This window comes from Eucalyptus grandis, chromosome 10, assembly GCF_016545825.1.
Source record: "Eucalyptus grandis isolate ANBG69807.140 chromosome 10, ASM1654582v1, whole genome shotgun sequence".
Lineage (NCBI taxonomy): Eukaryota > Viridiplantae > Streptophyta > Magnoliopsida > Myrtales > Myrtaceae > Eucalyptus > Eucalyptus grandis.
This window is the reverse complement of record NC_052621.1, coordinates 8306715-8325084: the sequence shown is the minus strand read 5'-3', so window position 1 is coordinate 8325084 and position 18370 is coordinate 8306715. Positions and strand designations below refer to the sequence as shown.

Here is an 18370-nt window from a genome sequence, read left to right as displayed (position 1 = left end):
GCAATATAAAAACGAGGCACTTTCTCTCTCTACTGATTAGGACGGAGGAGGGGGGCATCCGACCTGGCGTTGTTCCGAGATTGTCCCCGGTCGTCGTCGTGTAGTGACGGTTTTGCCATCGGCGGGAGACAAAGACGGCCCTGCCCGTATATCGCTTCGCAAGGAGGAAGGAAATAAGGAAGGGGCAGCGGGGAGAAATTCGCCAATCCGCCATTGGAGGAGCGTGGACAGCACGAGCAGGAGGAGGAGTAGATGGGCTCGAGAGGTCGCTGCTGATGTGTATGATGATGCTGTCCGGAGATCAGCAGGTGTGGTTGCTGTAAATTTTTCATGCTCTCTCTCTCTCTCTCCCTTCCTTGGATTTGTTTTCATCTTTTGGGTTCCCCAAGTGGGTAAAATTGATACATGGTTATATCTATTTTAGGACCCGATGATATTTAGAAATGTCATGGCGATGATCGCCTCTTTCCATCCTTGACCTGGAAAAAATGTTTCGCCCCAATTGAAAATCCGGTACATAATTACTCTCTTTTCTGAATTGCACAAATTAAAAGTTTAATAATGGTGTATAGATCATCTGTATTATTATCCCTTACTTATATAAGTTAGTCATTTTTCTTTTTAATTTTAAGACTTCAGTCATTTTATCCGAACGCCCAAAATTAAAAGGAAAAAAGAAATCATCCTCGTAATATTCCATATCCCGTGTTCCAAAACACATGATTCGATGCTGAGGCAGAAACATCCGAGGGAAGTATCGATTCGAATCCATTTGTGGGACAACTGCATTTGATTCTTGATGAAGGCAACAGCATGTGTTGGGGGCAATAACGTGTCTCCAATCATCGACCCTTTTTAGCTTTTTCCTATCCCAATCGCCGTGTTCTAGATACTTGCGATCCAAGTGCAAAGCTGCTTTTCAAGGTTTTTTCCATGCTCGCCCGACACCCGGCGCTCCGCCCGATTCAGTCGAAAACGACGGGTTCGACAGAATATTAGGCACAGGCTGCCGCGCACTTGATCGTCCTTTGCTATTTGCTCGATTGGGTCCCCTGACATTTTTGGTCCGTGCAATCTGGCCATCTGAATTCCGTTCCATGCGATTAAACCTTCGATCAACCGCTCTCGTTACTCGTTGAATTAATCGATCTCGTGCCATTGTCGGTGTAGCGGAATTGGCACACAATGCTAATGCAATGCCAAATGACTGTTAAATCAGTGAAAAACAAAGGGGGTAAAAGAAGAAGAAAACTCTAACTTGATAATTTTAGTTGCGACAGGACAAACGAATTGCTTGATTGCACAAATAAAGAGAATTGACGTTAAAGTGAGATGACCGAATCGCATAAATGCTTAAACTTGGGGACTAAAGTGATACTTCATCCTTGAATCTAACATAATCTACAGCTGGAGGCTAAAAATGGGGCCTTGTAAACATGGATACAGAGATTCTTACAATAATACAATGTTCAAGAGTACAATTTTTATTTTCTGTAATTTGGAAAAGAGAGTTGAAAAATAAAGAAATTGAAGGAAAGTCATGGGGATATACATGTTGTAGAGATATACATACATATTATATATTTATACTTTTATTTGAATTAGTACAGAATCAAGCGTAGTAACATTACTGATGCAAAATGCTTAGCTATTTATAAAATTTCTAATTTGCACCATTTTCCACCAATTCTACATTCTGAGAATATAAATTCATAGGTGCCAAGAAATAAAAAGAGCAATGCGTTTACTTAAAGCTAGGTGCCGGGCATATGTATGTAAACATATCTTTGCATGCGTTTGAACGCGTAAAATCTCCGCTTTTTGAATAAAAATAATGTGAATAATTTTTAATAATATTTTAATTTTTTTATTTTCTTTTTCTTTCTCCCTCTCCTTCATCCAACCGACGATGGCCGGCGAGGTTGAGGTTGACCTCCCAAAAGGCCATGAGGGCTACCTCCCATTAGCCATGGGCAAGGCTCACCCTCGCCTGATTCAGCAAGGTTGACCTCGATCTCACCGGCCGTTGCTTTTGGCCAGTTGTCGAGGTCCAACAATCAATTGGAGGAAGGTGATCGGAATACCAAATTCTTTCACCTTTCCGTCAAAAAAGGCAACTCGAAATAGAATCCTCTTGATTAAAAATATATCGGGCGAGTTGATCACGGACACGAATACGGTCCCGCAGTTTTTGTCTCTTACTTTGAGGACTTGCTTGCTCCTCATTCGTCACTATCCAAGCCTTCGTTACAAGAGGTTAAAGAGTTCGTTCGAAGACCCTTATCTACGAACCAGGTTAGTTCCCTCTCTAGCCCGGTTCTTGATTCGGAAATTCGGGATATTGTTTTCTCTCTCCCTAGAGGCAAAGCTCCAGGCCCCGATGGCTTCACGGCGGAATTCTTTAAGAATAATTGGGAGATTGTTGGCCCTTCTGTCATAGAGGCGGTCCAGGAATTCTTCACTTCGGGTCGTCTCTTAAGAGAGGTAAACAATACAATCCTCGCCTTGATACCTAAAGTGCCTAATGCCTGTACGGTCTCTGACTTCAGACTCATTGCTTGTTGTAATACTATATACAAAGTCATTACTAAGATCTTGGCTAATCGCCTTGCTACTATCTTGAACGAAGTGGTTGATCCTTCCCAAAATGCTTTTATTAAGGGTAGGAGGATAAGAGATAATATATTGATAGCTCGGGAAGTCTTTGCTGGATTTCACCTTGACCCGTACCTCCCTAAATGTCTTTGTGAAAGTTGATTTTCAAAAGGCCTACGACACGATTGATTGGGATTTCCTTGAGCTAACTCTAGTAGCCTTTGACTTTCTGATTTCCGATCCAGTTGATCATGATATGCGTTCGGACGCCGAAATACTCATTATCAATCAATGGAGAACTTCATGGGTTCTTTCTGGTGGCGGGGCTGCGACAAGGCGACCCGATGTCCCCTTATCTTTTAACCTAGTGATGGAGGTATTCTTAGGAATTTTGAGTGCTCGCACCTCCCACAAGAAATTCAAATACTTTTGGCGGTGCAAAGCGGTCAAGCTTTCTCACCTTTTCTTTGCCGATGATGTCTTTCTTTTTAGTCAGGCTAATTGGGCGTCCATTACCTTGCTGAAGAAAGGCTTGGACTTGTTCTCTTCATGGAGTGGCTTGATTCCAAACAAGAACAAGAGTGAAACTTTTCTCTCGGGTGGTTCTCCGTCTCTTCGCAACTACATATCCTTAGCCTTTTGGTTTCAAGAAGGTAAACTACCAGTACGCTATCTAGGAGTGCCTATCATATCCTCCAGGCTTGGGAAAGCTTATTGCATCACCCTTATTGATCGGATTACAGCTAAAGCTCAATCTTGGGCTCATCGTTTCCTCTCTTTTGCTGGAAGGTTGCAATTAATCAGTGGAGTCTTGCACTCCATCCAAACCTTCGGTCGAGTGTTTTCACATTGCGGTTTTGGTTCTCAATAGCATTGAAAAGATTTTAAGGCAATTTCTTTGGAAAGGATCCGCCCTCGGTAAGGGGGGTCGAAGGTGTCGTGGGATGATATATGCCTACCAAAAAAAGAATGGGGACTTGGTATTCGAAGATTGAGAGATTGCAACAAGGCGTCCGTGATGAAGCACATTTGGATTCTGTTCACAAATAAAGAATCCCTTTGGTGCCGTTGATTCATTCCAACTTTTTAAAGATGAACAACTGAAAGCTTCATCTCCTAAAATTTGCTCTTGGGCTTGGAAGAAAATTTTGCAATTAAGAAGTGACTCTCGGCTTTCCTTCCTTTGGAAGATTGGAAATGAACGCTCCACTTCGTTATGGTTTGATCATTAGCACCCAAAAGGCCTTCTTGATATTATTATGCCGGATCACGTTATTCGGTGGTGCTCGGGTCTACCAAGCATGCGGTGGTGGCTGATCTCCTTTCGCCTATGGGCCTTTCATTTCGTAGTATTATGGAGAGCTGGGATCTCTTCATCCCAACGCTCTCCCAAGCTCCGGACCGGTTTTCTTGGTGTTGGCATCTGTCCGGATCTTTTTCAGTAGGATCTGCTTGGAACCACTTCAGGACCAAAAGAAGCGTAGTGCCCTGGGCTTCGCTTATTTGGAACAACGTCATCACTCCCAGGTTCCAATTCAATCTCTGGTTGATTGCTAGAAATCGTTTGCCTACCCAGGAACTTCTCATTTCCTATGGTGGAATTGATTATGCCACCTGTGCCTTCTGCAATGATGTTCCTGACTCTATAGATCACTTGTTTTTTGATTGCCAAATATCGGCTTCCATTGCTTATTTTTAGGCTTCTCGATGCAACCTTCCTTGGCGCCCAAGGCCGTGGAAGGAGAATCTCCAATGGGCTACCTCTTTCCTAAAGGGCAATGATTTCTTTCACAACTTAGCTCGTTACTCTTTTGCTGCCATGTGCTACTTAATTTGGAAGAAGATGAATGCTATCATATTCGCGACGAAGCGGTGGTTCTTGTTGCAATGAAAATCACATTATCAAGATGGTCAAGGACAAAGCTCTCACCTTCTACGATGTCCCGAATACCCCTAGAAATAGAAGGCTTGAGAGAGGCGGGGCTTCGACCCTTCCATCTTCGTTGATCATGAGGAGAATGCATAGATCCGGATGAAGACCAAGCTGTGCGATCTTTTTCTCCTTCCCTCCTTGGGTGTCGGCCCTCGGCCTTCTCCTTAGGCGGGCGAGGTTTTGTTTAGCATTTTCTTCTCGCTTGTGACCTGTTGGTCTTTGCTTCTTGCTTGTGCTTGTCTCTTTTTCTTCTTTGTTATCTTTTTTATTTCGGCTCCCTAACACTCTCTGTGCGTAGCGCCCTAAGAGTGTATGCTTTGGAGCCGGTCCTGTATTCTTGTCCTAAGCTATAATACCTTTTACCTTTACCAAAAAAAAAAAAACAATCAATTGGAGGAAAGAGGAGGAGAAAGAAAAAAAGAGAAAAGGAAAAAAAATAAAAGAATTCAAGATAGCAAACAATTCGAGAGAATATAAGATAAAAAACGGATGCAACAGAGTCAGAAATCATAACAAATGCCATCCACAGGCCCAACCATCTACGTCATACCAGATCTCGAAAGCCTTATGGAATGAAATACGGAAGCTAAAAACATATCCCAAAATCAAATTTCTTATATGGAGCATATGTAACAACGCATTGTCTACCAAGGAGTGTTTATTCAAGAGGATAATAGTACTTGAGCCTATTTGCGCAATATGCGGCCAACAATCGGAGACGGTGGAACACCTCTTCCTAATGTGTAGCTGGACAAGAGATGTGTGATTAGACTCCAGATTAGCAATAGACATCTCCCCGATGAAAATTACTTTATCGTTAGTTGGATAGATTTTGTTAATTGAAATAAATATAACATTTACTTCATCCTTAGTTAAATAGATTTGGCTAAATTTAAGCAGATATATAATTTAAGATACTTTCTCTTGTCTTTTCTTCTTCAACTTAACCTAAGAAGAGATAAAAATATTGATTGACAAATTCACAAACCAATGCATATTGGTAGTATTTGACTCGCGTGAAAGCCATGGGGCAAGCACGGGAGTGAACATAATCCTAGCTCTAAATTGAACTGTATATAATAGATTGATTACGTTGCTAGCATCGCTGCGTTGGAACGGGTAAACACATTTCCACATGTGCTCGAGGACCAATAAAAAAGTGATAAGAAAATGTATGTAAATTACATTAATTTCAACAAATACGGTGCAGTTTGTAACAACAACATCAAATCGTGAAAATCCATGATTCTTTCTCTCTCTAGCATGATTCGGGGTGATGGCTTGACTTCAAATTGGACATCATGAACTTTTGAAACTTCTTTCACAATTCAAACTTAAAGGCTTGCCTAAAAATCTTGTTCTCCATCTCCCCCATTCCCAAAGTCATGACGATAGTCGCAGCATTCAAAGTTGTAATGGGCAACCTTCGATAAAAAAAAAAATCTCTCTACTGGTCTCTCGTTTTGTCGAGTTTTCCTCTACCCCCCTGGTAGTCTTCTCCTTGTGTTTTCGGACTTTCATCTTCTACTCCTCTTCATCTTCTACCTTGGCTTCGCCCATGGATTGGCTAATTTTCCTTTACCCATCTTCGTTTTCCTCCAACAAAGGGTGTCTGTCTTCGAGTCCCAAATTGCGATCATCTTCGCGGTCGCTAATGGGTCTCATCTGCACTTTTCCTTCTTCTATTCGTCAATTCCATCTCAATTGCAACAATCCCGCTTCATCAACCCTTATGCATGTCGCTTTTCTGTTGTAATTTTGCAGTTTCACACCTCCCGTGATTATGTTACTGACGCTATGGCCTTCATATCCCAAAATTGACTATCCCTCGTAACTGTGTCTCACCGGAGTGGCTGGAAATATGGATCCTCAGCGAGGGTTCCTTCGGGACAGCCAGTCTTGTCCACAGAACTGACGCTCGTCTTGCTGCTCTCTATAACCGAATGGGACGACTATGGTCCGAGCAAACAATCGAAGTTTGTGAGGTAGGCGCACCACGAGGACAAAGTGGAGGAGTGCAAATTAACTCGGTGGGTAAGATTCTAACTACACGAGACCATTAATTCACAAGCATTCCGAGAATACTATGAAATTAGCTTGGCGCACGAAAATGTAGCCATACATCGAGTGAAGAAGGTCGTATGTGATTAAATTTAAATCGAACGAGATAAGCAACGGATTGGATGGTGGCCCTTGGTGATTTTCAAATCATCTAGTTATTTTAAAGCCTTGACTTCCTAATACCCCTTTACACTGCTATGATTTCTCTAAGTGCGAGTTACGGATGCATGTTATTGGGCTACCTCTAGAGTGGTATACGAACTTGGCATGCTTCGTAAAGTAGTCCGTCGTGTTGGTTGGGTGCGATAGTGAAGTTTGAACAGAATAATGCTCTACCCCTCAAAGCTGGAAAAGCCAGAGTATAATTAAATTTACAGCAACCTCTCATCCCGGGTCAGCTCATTCAATTGGATGGAAAGACAATTTGGTTAGACTTTCGCTATGAGCGATTATCTCACTACTGTTACTCTTGTGGGGTTATTGGTCATTATGCTACACATTGTATGACTTACCCCTTTGACATTGAAAAAGCTAACAACAAGGACAATCTTTATTATGGAAATTGGTTGCGTGCAGAGGTTAATCAACATAGTCCTTTTTGGAATACCTTTTATGGAACCAAGTTGTCTACTAATGAGGTTGAGGAAGTCATCCCTGAAACTCCACATTCGCCAACGGGTCTTATTCCTGCCACTCAACCACATATTAATACTTCAACGGAGGATTTGCACATACCCAATGAAGGCCAAATTATTACTGCGGCTGCTCCGCTCCAATGGAAGCCTCTTGCACCAGTTGCTGAGAATCCTATTACAGGGAAATTACCCGCCAAGTTAAAGCAAGCTGAAACAGGTCCATCTAGATTGAAGAAGTTGAAGCACTCTCACTTACTCCCTAAAGCGGGTCCAATGAAAAAAGCAAAGCGTTTTGGAAATTTAGATAAGTCTTTACACATACCTGAGGCTCTTGATGACACCCATCTGCAGGAGACTCCAATCTTTATTGCTGATGAACGATTGCTTGGGCATTGGTGGGCGGCCCTAAATGCCACCAAGTTACAAATGAAGATTATTAGTTGGAGGCTGTCGGGGTTGGGCAATCTCCTGACAGTTCGTGCCTTGAGGGTAATGGTGGCCCAGGAGCAACCAGATGTTCTTTTTTTAATGGAAACAAAAAATCAGGATCTGTTTCTTCAACGGATCCAGACAAGGTTACGCTTCTCAATGAGTATGATAGTTAATCCTACTGGTTTTGCTGGCGGTTTAGCCACTTTTTGGAACACCGGGGTTGATTTAACAGTTGAATGGCAAACTTCTTCTTTATTACATATGTTGTGTACTGATAAATCGAATGGAGTTATTATGCACCTTACCTGTTTATATGCACCAGCTGTTTTCCATCTCAGACAACACTTTTGGGATGGATTACGACAAATCAGTAGGTCTAATATGCTCCCCTGGCTGTGTATCGGTGACTTTAATGACATCCTCTACCCCTGGGAGAAATCAAGTAAGCGACCAAGCGATAAAAACCGTATGCAAACCTTTTGTCGGATGGTTAATATTTGTTCTTTGATGGAGGTTCCCACTAAAGGTTGCTCCTTTACTTGGATTAACAATCGTCGCAAATGTGTAAAGGAAAATTTGGATAGGGTGTTTTGCACTATGGAATGGCGTCTTACCTTTCCTGCTGCTGAAGCCTTTGGTTTGCCTCCGCTTGGGTCCGATCATTGCCCTATTCTTCTAACTACTGCAGTAGATCCTGTCAAACGTAGAAAGACCTTTTATTTTGAATCATTTTGGTTGCAAGATCCGGGGTGTTGTACTACTGTTGTTGCCTCATGGCGGGAATCCCAGATAAAAGGTAAGCACTTACCCTAGAAATTAAAGGCTGTTTCAATGGCCCTCTCTCGTTGGAGTCGATCTAAATTTTCCCATGGCCATCAACACATTATTTCCCTAAGGATCAGCTCCAATACCTGCTCAACAAGTCGTATGATCAGTCCAACCAAGAGGAGGTTTCTCAGATAAAAGAGCAAATTCAGAGATTATGGCAACAGGAGGAACAATATTGGTCTATGCGATCTAGGATAAATTGGCTAAGATTGGGAGATAAGAACACTAAGTATTTCCATGCAATGACTGTGAACCGAAGACAGAAAAATCGCATTAGTATGTTGCAAAATGAGCATCATCAGTGGGTTCGTGATTCTAATATTTTGAAGGACATCACCTCTAGTTTCTTCCAACGATTGTATCGGTCGGTGGGTAATCGAGATTATTGGCCTGTTCTTGCACAATGTCCAACTATAATCACGGAGGAAATGAATGATAAATTGACAAAGGAACTCACTCTAGAGGAAGTTCAACTTGCTATCTTTCAAATGGGACCTTCGAAGGCTCCTGGACTCGACGGTTTAAACGGTTAGTTTTTTCATTCCCATTGGGAGATCTTAAAGGCTGATATCTTCCTTTCGGTTCAAGAATTTTTTACTACTGGAGTTTTGAGGCCTGAATTTAACCGAACCCTCCTATCTTTAATTCCCAAAATTCCAAATCCAAAAAGGCTAGAACAAGTATAGACCTATTAGCCTTTGTAACTTCATATATAAAATCATTTCAAAGGTTTTAGCCAATAGATTAAAGCCCTGTCTACCTACTTTGATTGCACAAGAACAATGTGCCTTTATTAGTGGACGTCAAATCCAGGATAATGTGCTGATTGTTTAGGAAATTCTGCATCAACTTAAGATTCGCAAGAGGAAGAAACGGTTTCAAGCTATCTTAAAATTGGATATGCTTAAGGCATATGATAGGATTGAATGGGATTTCCTACAATACTACCTTATTCATATTGGTTTTCATGCAAAATGGGTTCGCTGGGTAATACAATGTGTTACTACAGTCTCTCTCAACGTGAAGTTTAATGGTGAACCTCTTCCCTATTTCTACCTATCTAGAGGCTTGAGACAAGGTGATCCCCTCTCGCCATATCTCTTTATCCCGGTTGCCAATGTCTTATCAACTCTCATTTCAAATGCAGTGGATATGGGTTTTCTTCAAGGGATAACGCTAAATAGGTGGTGTCCTAAATTATCTCATATTTTCTTTGCTGATGATGCTATTTTTTTCCTCGATGATACATTAATGGAATGTCAGAATTTAGCCAATATTATTCCCCAATATCGTAGAGCCACAGGTCAGGAAGTTAACAGAAACAAATCAGGAATTTTCTTTAACAAATCTTGTCCATACAGTCTTCAGGTAAATCTGGCTAGTGAACTACGTGTGCCAATATTGGACAAATCTGATAAATACCTTGGTCTTCCATCTGATTGGGGTAAGTATAAGAGGGAAATGTTCTCATGGCTGCTGGGAAAAGTTGAATCAAAGCTGCAGAGTTGGACAGAAAAACTACTCTCAAAGGGAGGCAAGGAAATCCTGCTTAAATCGGTTGTCCAAGCAATACCACAATATGCCATGTCCATATTTAAGATTCCACTATCTATCTGCAAGACCATTGAATAGCAAGTTGCAAGATTTTGGTGGAAACAGAGTGGTCAAACATCTGGGGTCCATTGGAAAAATTGGGATATTCTTAAAACTAGAAAAGACAATAGTGGTATGGGTTTCCGAGATCTTGTGGCGTTTAATAACGCTCTCTTAGGCAAACAGGCTTGGCGACTAATACATGAACCGCTTACTTTATGGGGTCGTCTTTTTAAAGGCTTATATTTACATACATCAGAGTTCATGAGGGCTGAAAAAGGAGTAAGACCTTCTTAGGGATGGAATAGTCTTTTAATTGGGAGGGATTCTATCTCAGATGATGTTCAATGGTCTGTTGGTAATGGTCAGAAGATTAATATTAGAGAGGACAAGTGGCTATCTAGTGGTGTTATAGGAGGCCCTACACCTAGAGGAGAAGCGACAAAGGTAGCTGATTTTATTCTACCAACTCAGGCTGCATGGAATGAATCCCTCCTTCGACAAAGTTTTGATCCTCGGCTAGTAAGTGAAATTCTGTCTTTGCCAATTAGACCTTCCTATCTTTCGATTTGCTTATATGGAAAGGCGGCTAAATGATAAGTATACGGTTAAGAGTGCCTACAATTACATCAAAGATAATACATCCAGTGCTATCTTTGAGCTGCCTTCCTCTTCCTACCAACCACCTAGGAAGCTATGGTCATCTATTTGGCATTTACAAAGCCCCCCGAAGGTTCGCATTTTCATGTGGTCTCTATGTCAAAACGCCCTACCTACAAAAGATAATCTGTTCCACCGGCATATCATCCCTGACCCCATCTGTACTATGTGCACAACTCAACTACCCGAAACAACAGAACACATTTTCCTTTCATGTCCTACCACCAAGTCTATTTGGTCACATCCACAGGTAAACCTTACAACAATAATGGCTACGGCTACTCGAATTGATAAATGTCTTGTAGACCTACTGGAGAACAGCTCTGATGTACCTAGACTGGAGATGGTGGCTTCTATTCTCTGGCATCTATGGAAGAATAGGAATGACTTTATCTTCCGTCAAAGAAGTTTATCAGTTGAACAGGTGGTGCAGGTAGCTCTAGCCGACGCTCACTCATCTCCTATCTGCCAGCAGTCGACCACGTCTCGCAGACGGGTCCTTCTCGATTCTGATCAATGGTGGCATCCCCCAGACCCAGGTGCTCTTAAGATCAACATTGATGGCGCCTACCCTACCTCCCCATAGGAAGGTGCGATCGCATGTGTTTGCCGAGACTCGTGGGACGCCTTGTGCGGTTTTACAGCAACGATTACCGCCTCCTCTGCTCTACAATCGAGATTCGGCGCTGGTGCATACCTTAAATTTTCTGCTACGAAAGGATTTGGATAAACATCATTTCTGCTGGAATTGGACTGCTCGGTGTTGGTGGATGCGGTGCTCAACCCCTTTCGTCTCCATGGCAGCATCGTTCTTTGATGGCCGAAGCTAGGGCACTTTTGCCCTCTTTCCCTTTTCTTCACATTCGGCACTGTTGACGGGCTGCAAACTTCATAGCTGATTGGGTTGCTAAGTCCCATGGGCTTTCTTTGCTTCCCAACAATTGGCCCGCTTTTCCCCCTTCCCAGCTTTTACATCTTTTGTATGCTGAAGCTGTAACTAGCGGTTGTATCTTTACCTCTTAATCTATAATACCGTTGTTTCCGACCAAAAAAAAAAAAAAAAAAAAAACTTAAAGGCCTGACTCTAAATTGAACACGATAAAGTCTTGCAATCTTAAAAGTCTCCAAAAAGTAACAACGTCATAGATTTTTCCATCCATAATTTTAGACTCAGACAAACACCCATTTATTTTCATGTTGCTGGCTAATTATTAAGTTTTCGGTATTATTGTCAAAGTTGGAAAATTAGGCCAAGAATAAGAGAATACTTGTAATTTCTTGTGTATTCCTCTGTGTACATTTACATTGTATAAGCCCCTTTCTATAGTACATCGAATGTCTAATTAAGAAAAATAAAGAGAAGATACATCAAATCAAATCAAATCAAATCCAATCACAGATTGACATAATTAATCAAATATAATCTCATGTAATCTTGGATTGATCGATCATAATCTTCAACTTGATCCTTACATATCTCCAACAATTATATTTCTCTTTTTGCTTAATTTCAAATATAAATTTCCAATCATGTAAATTTAAAGATGTTTTGTCCGTTTGCCCATATTTAACTAGTGATAGAATTTCGGGCATAACAAATCAATAAGCTAATTAGATAAATCGAACATAAACTTTATGACTCGTCATAAGATGATAATTAAAATAAAGTCGCCACGCAGCGATGACACGACCGAACATCCTCTCATCTCCGGCTTCAATTTTATATAACAACTGCCGGATAGAAAAACCCTTCTCTTTTAACTTAACTAACAAGTTCATTAGATTAATAAAATAAAAATAAATCACATCATAGGTTATGCAGTAACAGTAATGAGCTAAATAAATAGAAAATTGGGGGTTTTTTTTTTTAATAAAAAAGGAAGGTTTTGGTGCCTTTCGTACGTTCATTTTCGACGTCATTGCTTCTCTCTCTCTCTTCCGCTGCCCGTATTCTCTCTCTTCTGTGCCTTTCGTGAGCTCCATTGCAAGAGCTCGCTTCAGTCCAACCCCCTCTCTCTCTTTCTCTTCCTTTCGCCGCACACATTCTCTTATCTCCCTCTCGAGCACGGCGTGAACCCTTCTCTGTTTCCAACCTCTTCTATAACCCCAACTCCACAACCCCACCAAGGAAAGACCGTCGCTTGCCTTCCGCATCGAGTTCGAAATCGCCCACCCCGGCGCCTCCGGTTGATCTTGGTGGGTCGACATTGAGCTCGAGCTCGAGCTCGAACTCGAACTCGGGTCGGTCTCCGTTTTCCCAATCGTTCCGAGCAGCGGCTTATGGATTCTCAGGTGTTGGTGGCTCTCGGGCTCTCGCTCGTGGGCGGGCTGAGCACTTCCGTAGGTGAGAGATGCTGATTCTTGCATCGTTCGGGGGTCTTGGCTTTTGGGTTGCCTGGTCAGTCGGTCTTTGGGTTGCAAGTTGCAATCTTGCTTCGTTTCCTTGGAAATGGGAATTTGATTTATGTCTTTGGGGTGACTTAACTAATCTCGAAAAGCAATTTCAAGGTGATGTTTATGTAGGGATGATAGTTTTGATCCTACCCGCGTTCTCCTCTTTAGTTTTACAGAAAAATATTGTGGCTGTCTGCTTCTGTGCTTGTAAAGATTGAAGAGAGCATGTAATGAGGTATTATCATTATATTCTCTCTTATAAGGCAGCATCAGAGTGGGGCTGACCCGTACCTATTCCTTTTCCTACTCTTTTTGGGCAATTTGATTATGGGCAACGGAGGGCTATGCTTCTAAACTGATTGAATCGACGGTAGAGGGTCCAGATATGCTAGGCGGATGATAATTCTTGTTCAATTGGTGATATTTATTGATCTGGTCTGCTTATTATATGGTGTTTCAGCAATGCCAATTCCATATCGTATTTTTCTAATTTAATTTCGGGTTCTGGAATGTGGGAACAGGGGCACTATTTGTTATTCTCAACCAGGCTCCAAATTTGAAGATGCTTGGTCTTTTACAGGTGATGCTCCAAGAGAGTCCTTTTTGAACGTTCTTTGTTTTTCTCATGACACTAGCCATTAGGTGCTTGCTGGGCAAATTGATTTGACCCCTCATTTTTAACTTAGATGCCCATCTCTTGCGTCAAGCATTCATATTTTCGTCATAATATTTGTTTGCTGAGCTTTGGTGTTGTATGATTGATTCAAGGAGACAATGTCAGCTTATTTTAAGTATAGTGGCATTAACCCAAAGATGGCATATCACAGGGTTTTGCTGCAGGCCTTATGCTGAGTATATCATTCCTAGATTTGGCACACAATGCTATCAACTCAATTGGCTTTCTGAAAGGGAACCTTTGGGTAAGCATTAGTCTTCCTGCTCATCAAGTTTAAATGGATACAGATGATTTAACAAAGAAAATATGTGCAAATAAGTTATCCACCAATTTGATCATGTTTATTTTGATTATCAATGCCCAGTTTCTTGGTAATGCAGTTTTTTGCAGGTGTCATCTTTTTTGCTATTGTGGTCAAATTTATCCCAGAACCACCGATTGCCCCCAGTTCTGAATCGAAAAAAAAGAAGGTGCGATAGTCATTGGATGAAAATACTGGCTAAATACGAGTCTTTTATATACTTATATGCCAAAATAATAAGAAGCATGCTGATTCTCTTGTATTACTTAAGAACAGCATACTGGGGATGAAGGGGGAAAGGATATGATAAAGAAGCAACGGCGCCAGGTTCTGTTTAGTGGGATCGTTACAGCAGTAGGTATGACTTTCTGTGTTCTTTGTGTTGCTTATTTTAAGAAAATCATTTTGTCTTCTTTTCGAAGTCTTCCATGTAGTGATTTTATTGTTCAAGCCTATATCTTGTCACTGTAATAGCCACTTCCATGCCTCCACATGCAAGCTTGATACACTAGCATCTGCTTTACTATGACGGAGGGTAATATCTTGTCATTGTTCTTTTTTCCAGCGATAAGTTGATATTAGGGATGGGGCTATAGCTTGTTCAGTGGGGCCACTCCTCCCACTTCAAGTCTGATGTTCAATTTAATATAAGTTATCTTGTGATGGGGATACTAATTCATCCGTAGACTCTTGGCTTTCACCCCCTAAAGTGGCCTTGATAGTCCAAAACTGGTCATGTTGCATTCAAATATAATCCGACTCTAAGCAATGGTGTTTTGCTCTGTCCCTTTTAGCAACTTCATGAGTAACTAGAAAGACAGTTCTTTTATTTTAATGTGGCTCTCAAAGCAAAGAGTAGACAAGTTACATTTCGTTTGGTGTTGTTTTGAATATCTCCACTCTCCCTGCTCTGACCGTGTTTGATAAGCAGTTTGTGGGATTTGCGTATTTGTCAATGCATGCTTTGTCTAGCAGTAAACAGTGGCTAATTGTCACTTGCACTTGGACAAATTTAATGTTGGCTAATCTAGCTAATGTCAAAGTAGTACAGTAAAATTGTCTTCCAGGTAGCTGGCGAATCTTAGCTACAGGTCTGTAATGATTTTCATATATGCTGCTTATGTATAGCAGTAGATAGTAAGCGTGCTTGCTCATCCTCCCAGATATGTTATTCTTCAGTATGTCAAATTTGGGAATCAGCAAGCTATCATCTTGAGGAAATACTCTTGAAGCAACCATTGGTTGAAAGAGTTGGTTCTTGATCAAAATTTTGCTCCTGCAGTTATTGTTGATGTACTGAACACTTCTCTATTCAATTGTATTCTAGGGATTAGCTTGCATAATTTTCCAGAGGGAATGGCTGTCTTCCTTGGATCCATGAAGGTAATTGAGCCTCCTCTCATTTTTTAACTAATAGGAGTTTAAATAGAAGAGTACCATCAAATTTTGGATAATGATAATTGGCTACTGGAGCAATAGTCAGAATGTTTTTTTTTTTCTGTTCACTTTAAAGTCCATTCCTTTTTACTATTTAGTATGTTCACACTTGCTGTCGTGGAAAACTGTCAATGAGATGATCCTTTGCTTTATTTTTGTTGAAGCCTTTCTCTTAGAATTGTAATTTTGAAGAGTCTTTATGATTTTAGGTTCTCTTTTAGAAAATCTGGTGATTTAGGACAATGAGCTATTTGAGGCCAAAGGAGCTATAGTTATCTGTATCAAGTACTGCAGTTCCAGATAAGGGGCTCAGCACTCCATAGTTACTGCCACCTTCTCAGTATTTTTCAACTCCATTGGATGCTTTTGGAATTGATTGAATGACAATTGTGAGATCTATTGCTTTGGCACTCTTTTATACATCTAACGTAGATTGAATTTCTTCCAAAGAGGGATTTATTAGTTCATCAAATAGTTTCAGACAATTAGAAGAACTCTTTTTGCAGTATCTTGCTTCAGATTATTTTGGTATTTGAAGTCCTGAAATGACAAAATTTGTGCATGGGTACTGCAGAAATGTATTTACTGCTAGATGTGCCTTTTGTAGGGCCTTCGAGTTGGGCTTAACTTGGCAGTGGCCATTGCTTTGCATAACATACCAGAGGTAAATTTTTCAGATTCAGCAACTATTTCCCTTGTTTATCTGAGCACTTTTACTTTGTCATGGTATCTTCGGTTCCAGCCTTCAATCATACTTCCTACAGTCACTCTATTTATACTGACAGTATCTATTTGGGCATCATGTTGCATCATAGCGCTGCCTTTGCATGTTTCTCTTTTATATGGGTACTTTGTTTCTGCATGCAATTAAAAGAATTTGAATTCATACGTAGCTATTTTTTTCTTTCATGTGATTGTATAGAATCTATCCCAAGGTATTATCCTACTTTGAAGAAAGCTACCAATGCCAATGGAAGTGTAGATGTATCCTATATGAAAAGATAGAAATAAATTGCCTTGTTATCTGATATTTCTGAATGTCATGTGATAGGTTAATGCACTTTAGAATATCCTAACTCTAAAGTTTTTCATAGGGTGTTGCTGTTGCATTGCCCGTATATTTTGCCACACAAAGGTGAGAAGTTCAGGCACCATTTAGTCCAATCTTTCTCTTCATATGTTCCTTTTCTTGTGCACTATTTAGTTGAAATGCTTTTTCTGTTCTATCCTGATCCCATTTTCGTGGTATAGCTATTTGTTCATTTGCCTGATCTCCTATATGTCTCAGCAAATGGCAGGCATTCAAAATTGCATCCCTCTCTGGTTTTGCTGAACCTCTTGGTGTAATTATTGTAGGTAGGTCATCTTATTCCTGTTATCTTAACTTTTCCTGAGAGGAATAAGTTTGATTGAGTAGAAGGAGATTTTTTATCCATATGTAAGCCTTGATATCAGGCAATATAGAGGCTTCATGAATGACAAAGCAGTTCTAGTTATCATTCCCTGGAAAACTTTCCCTCAGACAATTAAACTGAGGTTCCCCTCATTCCTTGGAAGAGGAGAAACTTAGATGTTTGTGTTTTCTGCTAATGTCAAGTTTTAACTTGAGAAATTTGTTTTCTTTTTTGCATTAACTTCTTAAATTCTATGTTTATTTTGATAAGGCTCCTATTTTGCAGCCTATCTATTTCCAAGCAACTTGAGTCCAGAAATCCTTGAGGGCTTGCTGGGTGCAGGTTCGTAATTGCTGGCAATGCCTCATTAGAAGGAGACACAGTAAACTTTTGGGGTTTGACTCGTGCTCATTTTTCGTTTCTCATTGCACTGTGCAGTTGGTGGAGTGATGGCTTTTCTGACCTTGCATGAAATGCTGCCACTTGCATTTGATTATGCCGGACAGAAGCAGGCTGTAAAAGCTGTTTTTTTGGGGATGGCTTTCATGTCAGCTAGGTATGTGGGTTCATTTTACCTATGTAACTGTTTATTACAGACCTGTACAATCTTCCTGGAGTCACCTTGACTGTTACCTTGCATAATTGGAATGGCTAGGACACCCTAGGTCTTTCTCAAAAGGAAGAAAGAAGAAGCAACCTTGACCCTTTTTGCATCTGATAGTTGACATGGTGAAGTTATGCTTACTTTCCTTTAGGTATTGTGATGACTGTCAGACATAATATCTGGAAGTTGGTATATATCCCAAGTGAATGAGATTGTAAAGTTACTATTTATTAAGTGGAAAACCTTAAATTCAATATAGGTAGCTCTCAGGTGCTTTTGACTAGATGCCTTGTATTTATAGAGTTATCTCAAGTAATTGTGCAATCTGTGCACTTAATTTCACCTTTCAGGATTTTGGGCTTATCAGCTTGAAGTTTGTTGATCCTCTGAAGAATTTGCTTTTTGTGCTGCACGCATTCCTCATGCATCTTGTTTCTTCTTTCAGCTTATACTTTCTGGAAATCAGCTTGCCAAAGGAGATGAGCTTGTAGAGGACCCTAATCAAACACTCGGATGTTCCTGTTAAGTATCAGTTTGACATCATAGGGCCATGTATAACAATACCTGCTGCGGCTTAGCGATGGAGATCCACCCGACAACTAGTAGCCAAGAACTTTTTAGTTTCTCTATTGTCATGTGACTTGTGCCGAAAGCCGAAACTATACACTTGGCTCTATAAACTTCTCTGTACAAGGAGGAAATGGGGTGGGTGGTGTTGGAGGGTGAGATGAGCTTAACCATCATACATTCATCTTCTTTGGAGGACTTCTCTCTTTTCCCTTCACTTTGAATACCAAGCTGATCCTCCCCACAGGAGCAATATCTCA

At 40.8% G+C, this 18370-nt stretch overlaps 1 protein-coding gene across 1 annotated transcript; it reads left to right on the top strand.

Moving 5' to 3' along the window:
- The first annotated feature begins 12648 nt into the window (after positions 1-12648).
- On the top strand, positions 12649-18370 carry LOC104421539 (zinc transporter ZTP29). Its single transcript, XM_010033519.3, has 12 exons — positions 12649-13081; positions 13653-13711; positions 13959-14051; positions 14188-14277; positions 14385-14466; positions 15436-15491; positions 16153-16209; positions 16640-16680; positions 16834-16901; positions 17225-17281; positions 17378-17495; positions 17989-18370. Exons 1-12 carry the CDS (start codon positions 13018-13020, stop codon positions 18032-18034), a joined length of 831 nt encoding a protein of 276 aa, XP_010031821.2. The 5' UTR covers positions 12649-13017; the 3' UTR covers positions 18035-18370.